Source organism: Drosophila grimshawi, unplaced genomic scaffold (assembly GCF_018153295.1).
Source record: "Drosophila grimshawi isolate 15287-2541.00 unplaced genomic scaffold, ASM1815329v1 contig_848, whole genome shotgun sequence".
In the NCBI taxonomy this organism is placed as follows: domain Eukaryota; kingdom Metazoa; phylum Arthropoda; class Insecta; order Diptera; family Drosophilidae; genus Drosophila; species Drosophila grimshawi.
The window spans coordinates 21,304,941-21,312,263 of record NW_025063692.1 but is presented as its reverse complement, the minus strand read 5'-3'; the positions used below and the strand labels follow the sequence as shown (position 1 = coordinate 21,312,263).

General features: G+C 36.8%; 1 protein-coding gene and 1 non-coding gene across 2 annotated transcripts; both read left to right on the top strand.

Annotated features, from left to right (window-relative positions):
• Positions 1-5,692: 5,692 nt before the first annotated feature.
• Trnam-cau lies at positions 5,693-5,765 on the top strand. The gene has a single exon. It is a non-coding gene; the product is annotated as a tRNA-Met (tRNA).
• Positions 5,766-6,551: 786 nt separating this feature from the next.
• LOC6565464 (sentrin-specific protease) lies at positions 6,552-7,115 on the top strand. Its single transcript, XM_001991252.3, has one exon. It carries the CDS (start codon positions 6,552-6,554, stop codon positions 7,113-7,115), a length of 564 nt encoding a protein of 187 aa, XP_001991288.3.
• Positions 7,116-7,323: the final 208 nt, after the last annotated feature.

The window sequence follows — 7,323 nt, the reverse complement described above, 5'->3', positions numbered from 1 at the left end:
GTGTGTATTTTGTACCTTAATACCAAGGTTTTTGTTTTTTTTTGCTTCTTTTCGATGTAGTTGCTAATTTATTTGTGTATTTATTTACTTGTTTGTTGCTGTATATTTGTGTGTTCTGTTCTGTGTTCTGTTTTGTTCAGTTATGTTAATGATGTGAAATCTGTAGAATTAATTCATTAGTATGTTGTTCGTTCGGTTTTCAGTTGTAGATTTAAGTTATTCATCCGCTGCTATATTGGGTTTTATATTTGAAGTTTTTTATGATTTACTTATTTTTTTTTTTATCAATTTGTTCGCATTTCGCTGGTTTCCGATTAGTTAGTTTGTTCTTGAGGAATTTCTTATCTCAGCGTGCAACGAAGTTTTTCCATGTGTTATTTAAAATTTGTATATATGGTTTTATTTTATATAATATATATAACGCTTTAAAGCTCGTTTCAAAATATTAAATTACAAGGCACGTTTTTGCGATAAAAAAAAAAACCAAACCAAAAAAAAAAAACCAAATTGCGAAAAATGTATTCAGCAACACCAAACCAAAAAAAAAAAAGATTGAAATGGAATATTTATTTTCACTTAGGCCTGTCGTTTTCAAGTTTCACCTTATTTTCCAGCTGTTCTAACTGACTGTTTTGGTTGTTGTTGTTTTGTTTTGTTTCTTTTTTTATGTTTTATCCCATTGGCTCTCTGGCGTGCGTTGCTGTTGCTGTTGGTGTGTGCCGCCTCCGTCGTTCTCAGCGGATTCTTGCCGTTTGCTAGCGTGGTCGCTTCGTGCAACGCTATTTATTAAAAACGGGGGTGTTGGGGTTTTGACCGGACTCTCCGCATCGGTTCGACGTGTTACGCGCGACTGTTCAATCGATACTGACTACTGCCCGTCGACGTCGACATTGCCAACAACTGACTGACTGCCTACCGCCTGCCCGAAGAGCGACAGAGAGAGAGAGAGAGCGAGTGAGCTATTGGGAGAGCAGCAGCAAAACGGACTCGATTGGAGAGAACACATATTGGGGATTACTGTTGTTGCTACTTCTGCGTCTTCTTCTGCTTCTGCTACTGCTATTGCTGCTGGTGCTGCTGCTGTTGCTGTTGCTGCGTCAGTGTATGTCAAGATCGCATTCTAATGCTAGAGAGAGCGCACGGCTGCTCCTCCGGTCACTTTATGTGCAGTGCAGTTAGCTGCCTTGCCTTGCCTTGTCTTGCCTTGTCTTGTCTGCCAGAAGCGTAACCCCAAGACAAAAACCAAAAAAAAAAAAAAAAAAAAATAATTAAAAAAAGAAAAAAACCAAAAACAAAGAAGACTATAAGCAACGTTGACTTTTTGCTGCCTGTGGCTAATTGCGCGTCTGCCAACATTGCTGCTGCTCCTCGTTTGTTTCTTTGTTTAGGCTCACACATACACACACACACACGCACGAACACACAAATATATATAGGAAATACGTGTGTACTTATACGGGCATTATTCTATATACACATACATATATTCTTTGTCTTGACCATGACTGGAGTAGTATTTGTGTGCTAGCTGCTTGTTGCAATGTGCACTGGTTGCTTGCTCTGCTTCTTGTATTTAATGCACACTGTTCACATTTATCCATTGACTCAGTTGCGCAAACGCGCTCCCTTTTCACCACGTCACTCTCTCTCTCTCTCTCTCAACAGACACATGCAATCAGTCATTCTCTCTCCTCCCCTCTCTCTCTCTCTTTCTCTCTCTTTCTCTCTTGGAACTTGTTGCTTTGCTTTGCAGATCTGTTGCATATGCGTGTGTGTGCGTGTCACAATGAGAGAGTTTTTGGTGTTGCCAGATGTAGAGTATTAACAGTTCTTAAGGATTTATTTAGAATGAATGAATATTAAAGCGTGTAGGTTTCTTTCTTTCATTTCTTTTACTTAATAAAGAACAAGTAAATAAAGTAAATAATTTTTTACCATGCAAAAAGTTGTTTTGTGTGACTGCTCGAATTTATCGGAAAATGAATGAAAACTGATTTGAGGCAGTGTTATATCATAATCATAATAATGGGTCGAGTTGGCATGGGAATTTAGAAAGAACACCCTTCGAACTTTATCGGGTTTGCTTTTCTTTATTACATTCGAAGGAACAACACATATAATCTGCCCATTCTTTAGTTTATTATTATAAATGATGCAAGTGTACATTTTTATTCAAGTTAATTGTCCATGCAGACTTCTTAATTGACAACACCATGCCAAGCTAAATTACAAACACAAATAAATAAAATAATAAAACAATAATAATATTAATAATACTAATCAAAAAAATACAACGATTCCGACATTGAGAGACGGATATGGAAATGAACATTGAAAAATTGAAAATCAAAATAAAAAAAAACGAAATGAAAATGAAAATGGCACATTGCTAAGTGTTGCCTCTTACGTACTACTACGATATACCTATATATATATATATATATATATATATATATATATATTTACATATATATGTGTGTGTGTAAATATGTATCCCACTACTGTCCCCACTGAATGCCCGGACACAGTCAAGCCTCGCTGGCGCCCAACACGTTCAGAGCAAAATACATACAAAACGAAAAACGAAAAACAAAAACAAAGCTCTCAATAAAGAATCGATAATCAGAACACTAAACGCAAAAACGCAAACAAGCCGAAAGCCTTTAGGGTTTCCATGTTGTCGGCAGATTGTTTGCCCCGTTTGCTTTCTAATGGGTTGCTCGCTTCAACTTGTTGCTGCCGATCCAGTGCCAATACGTTTGTTTGAATGTGTGTGTGTTTTTGTGTGTGCTGTGTGTGTGTGTGCGTGTGCGTGCATAAACAGCACACAAATCTGCAAGAGACACCTCTTGAATTTCAATTTTTAAGTACGATTTTCAGTCGAAACGAATGTAGAAACTCTTGTATTCCAAAACTATAGAAATGTAAAATCTACTGTAAATATTCCGGAATTTTGTTTTTTTGTGTACGGGTTACGTGTGATACCCTGATTCTTACTCTACAAATACGTAATATGGTATAAATTAAAATTCGACAAGAATATCAAATAGTTCGTTTGGCTGGCTTTTCAAGTGCACAATGAACTTGGAGGAGGAGTCAGCAAGAGTATGTTATTTAGGGCGTTACTTCTTGTTAAATCCTGAATCATTTTAAGTCGGATAAAAGGGTATAATAAAGTTGACCAAAAGTATGCAAATTTGGGATCAGAAACGACAGATGAGTCTATCTAGCCATGACCCCCGTTTATATGAACAAAAGGATCTCAGAGAGAGAGAGACAGAGAAGTTATCGCCGAGGATATACAGGATACGAGCGTCTACACCAGAATATTACAATGCATATAAACAAGTGTGTGTGTTTGTGTTATTATTAATTGAAGAAGATGATTCACTGCCAGCCTCGTTGTGGCTGTTGAAAGCGCTCAAAGTCTCAAAGTCCAAATGAATTAATTTTCTAGGGTATTGACTCAGCATTCAGTTTGTACTAACGCTTTGAGAATAGAATCAAGTTGGCACCGTAAAAACTCAGAGCTTGTGATATGTATTATTAACAACAAAAGTTGTACATTTCATTTACTTAATTTTATCCATTAGACGAAAGTGGTTGGTATTCGGTGAGTTATTTATATTATTCATATTGCTTTGTTTTCTATATACCCACATACATGTGTGTGTGTGCAAGTGTGTGTGTGTGTGTGTGTTGTTGATAGATGGATCTGTTGTAGCTGCTGTTGTTGTTGGTGGTGGTGCTTTTCCAGCGATTTGTGTGGTTGTCAAACGCTTGAACAGATTGCCCTCATGTATTGCAATGAACGGCAATGGGCGAAAAAGGAAATTAATTGTCTGACTGACAAATTCAGTGATTGGTAAACTGATGACGTAGTTTGAGTTCCGTTGACAGCAGCAGCAACAACAACAACAACGACAACGACAAATTCATTTAACATTGGTTTAAGGAGAAGGCGGCGTTTAACATTTCCGCACTCGTCGGTCCTACATAGAATGTATATATATGTATATATGTATATGTGTCTATATAGAGCATGTCTGGTTAACAATATTCATGTGTGAGCATTTTTGAAGGACAAGGGCAACAAAAGATTAAATCTGACGTAATAAATTCTATATGTACAGATATATATGTGTATGCGTAAGATACTTGCATAAATACAAATACATTAATCACGTCACGTCAACAGCTCTTCACCAAACTAGAGAGTGAGAGAGAGGGACAGAGAGAGAGAGAGAGTGAGTGAGAGAGAGAGAGGGAGAGAGAGACAGAGAGAGAGGGAGAGAGAGGGATGTGGACTACAGCAGGGTTTATCGGTTTGTTGTTTGACTTGATCTGCGTTGATAACCCTTTGGCATTACAAATGATCAGCTGATCAGAAAAGTATTAAAAGCGTATATTGCACTTTTTATATGAATGTATTTCGAAAGAAAAGCCGAAAGGGGTCAATAATAACATATGCACACACAGACAATCAATTCAATTTATTCGCGGTTTGTCGACATACATATGTATATATATATGTGCAGAGATACATACATATATACATACACACGTACAAACATACATTCACTTAAGCATCTTTTTTGCAATCTTAATTTCTCGTGATATTCACGTGACTCTCCCTCGCATCATCTGATCAGTTGTAGTCGCAATTATCGGGGGCATCTCTCAATGATTTTGATTTCATTCAGCAGAGATAACGCTTTAGTCGAGTGGGTTCCACTACGAGATGCGCTGAAGCCCAGTTGTTTAATATATAAACAATATTTTGGATAAATTCAAACTGAAATTTAGAAAATCCTATTCAGAAAGCCACAATTATAAATTATACAAAATTACTTTTTAAATTACGGCGATTTAATAAAATTTAGAGCGATTTTTTCTCAGTGTATGATAGTTTACTGCCAGGCTCGGTGGGGCAGTTGAAACAGCTCAAGTCTCTCATAGACTACATTAGTTTTTTACCACAGATTTCTAGGGAATTGACTCAGCGTTCAGCTTGTACTAATACCTTGGGAATACTTTGTAGTTTCGATATACTCTATTCCTAAAGTTTTAGTACTAATGAATCGTGCACATATCAATTACTCAACATGCACATAAATCATTAATGTAATTCATTTTCATTTTGGTTGGCTGCCCGTATTTTGTAGGGTATTCCCTCGGCGTGCAGTTTGTCATAACAGCCAGAGACTTTGGATGTTTTGCGTATTTCCAGACACACTGGTTATCAAAACTAAAGAAACGCACCAACATCAGTTTCATTTCTACTTTCCCATTCGTGGTCGAAAAAATGAGGGCTAATAAGTACATTGGTAGCACTTGTGCTTTCATTTGGCGACTCTTTTCCATTTTCCTTAAGAGAACAATGCTGAGGCTAAGTAAAACATTCAGTTCCAGAACCTGATGGTTCGTGCAATGGCTTAAAGTATGCACAGAATTATTTTATGCATGCGCTCCAAAGTATGCAGCAGAAAACATGCAGGAAATATCACCATAAATTAGGATTGTCGTCAATGTTTGAAAATGTGTGGCAACAAAATAGCGAATTCTATAATTAAAACATAATTTATTTTTGGTGTTATATTCTAAATATGAATATAAATGGTGTTCAGTGTGTGTGTCTCCCTTGAAACGTGACGTGTTCTAGTTTAAACATTGTTTGCGGCAACGTCACAAGGCCTCGGTGGCGCAGTAGGCAGCGCGTAAGTCTCATAATCTTAAGGTCGTGAGTTCGAGCCTCACCCGGGGCAGGTAACTTTTTTGCAATCGAATCGCTCTGATTCCTAATGTGTTACACATATTTATAGGGAATTAGTGCTTTTGACAATTTGTCTTGCACTGTTTTTTTTTTTTTTGTCTATTTGATCGAGACATTATCAGCTTATCGCAAATAAAAAATCGTTGACTCAAGTTGCTATTCGCCCCCATTGGACTTTGTGCTGCCTTCAGACCCACAATTAAATCGTACGTTCTGTAGATATCAGTAGACTGTGTTTCCCTGTGACGCTTTACCAGCTGTTTCACATAAAGAACATACATTTTTCGATTCGAATAGCGAAATAGGAGCTGTTTCTCAAGTATTTGTCAACTGAAGTACCCAACGGACTCACTTCTTATGAAACGAAATATCTTAAGTGCATATATACATAAATATATATATATATATGTGTTTATTCTTTCTGGATAACAATTACTATAATCATTTAAGCCAACTATTTATTTATATTAATACTTGCTTACTTAATAATACTTTACCATATTTACTGCTGACAAACTAATTATGAACACTTTATTTGCAGTAACATTAACAAGCCAACCAAGAATAATCTGTACCTGAAATTAGTTGTTCGAGTTTTAGTTTTATACATTTTAGACAGCCACCAAAACTGTCCAAATGGAAAACAATAATCAGTTGACTAATGAACGTTCAAATGTGGTAAGCCTTACATATCCATCCCATTTATTAGCTATATTTTAATGTATATTTTCGGTAGCTTATAAGTATGTATGGGATTAGTATTAACAATGCGGATATCATGACTTTGACCAAGAACTCCTGGCTGAATGATAATGTGATTAACTTATATTTAAATCTGATAGTTGCTCGCTCACAGAAGACATCGCTACCAAGGGTTTATGCAATGAATACGTTCTTTGTGCCAAGCCTGCTGAAGGGATACAAAAATGTGAGTCGCTGGACTCGTCACGTTGATATATTCAAGGAAGATATGATTTTGGTGCCGGTGCACGTAGACAATGTCCATTGGTGTATGGCCATCATAGATATGAGCAAAAATATGATTAGCTATTATGATTCATTTAACATCCCGAATCCGACTGTGTTGAACGCCCTCAGAAACTTTTTGATAAAAGAGTCGCTCGCACGCAAACTTGAAACTCCGTTAACTCTCAAAGATTTCCAGGTTCAACATGCCACAAATGTGCCACGACAGACAAATACCAGCGACTGCGGCGTCTTCAGTTGCATGTTCGCTGAATACATAACCCGCAACAAATCGCTTACATTTTCGCAAAAGGACATGCCGCGCTTCCGGAAGCAGATGAAGCGAGAAATTACTAACGGCAGGCTCGACCAGTAGAGAACGAATATAAATTAAAAATGAATATATCAAACACTATCAAATAACTTATGTAAGCGCTCGAAGTTCTATCTATCCGGAGTTATGTTTTAAACATACATATAAATAACAAAATAAATTAATTAAAATGACTGCCATTTAGTGCGTACTCCCTTAGATTCAGTTTATGCCAGGATGTCAAACCGCTTTACCGACAAAAATTTAAAGG

Coding starts and splice junctions, on each gene's coding strand:
- LOC6565464 (XM_001991252.3), top strand. CDS start 6,552: ATGACTTTGACCAAGAACTCCTGGCTGAATGATAATGTGATTAACTTA.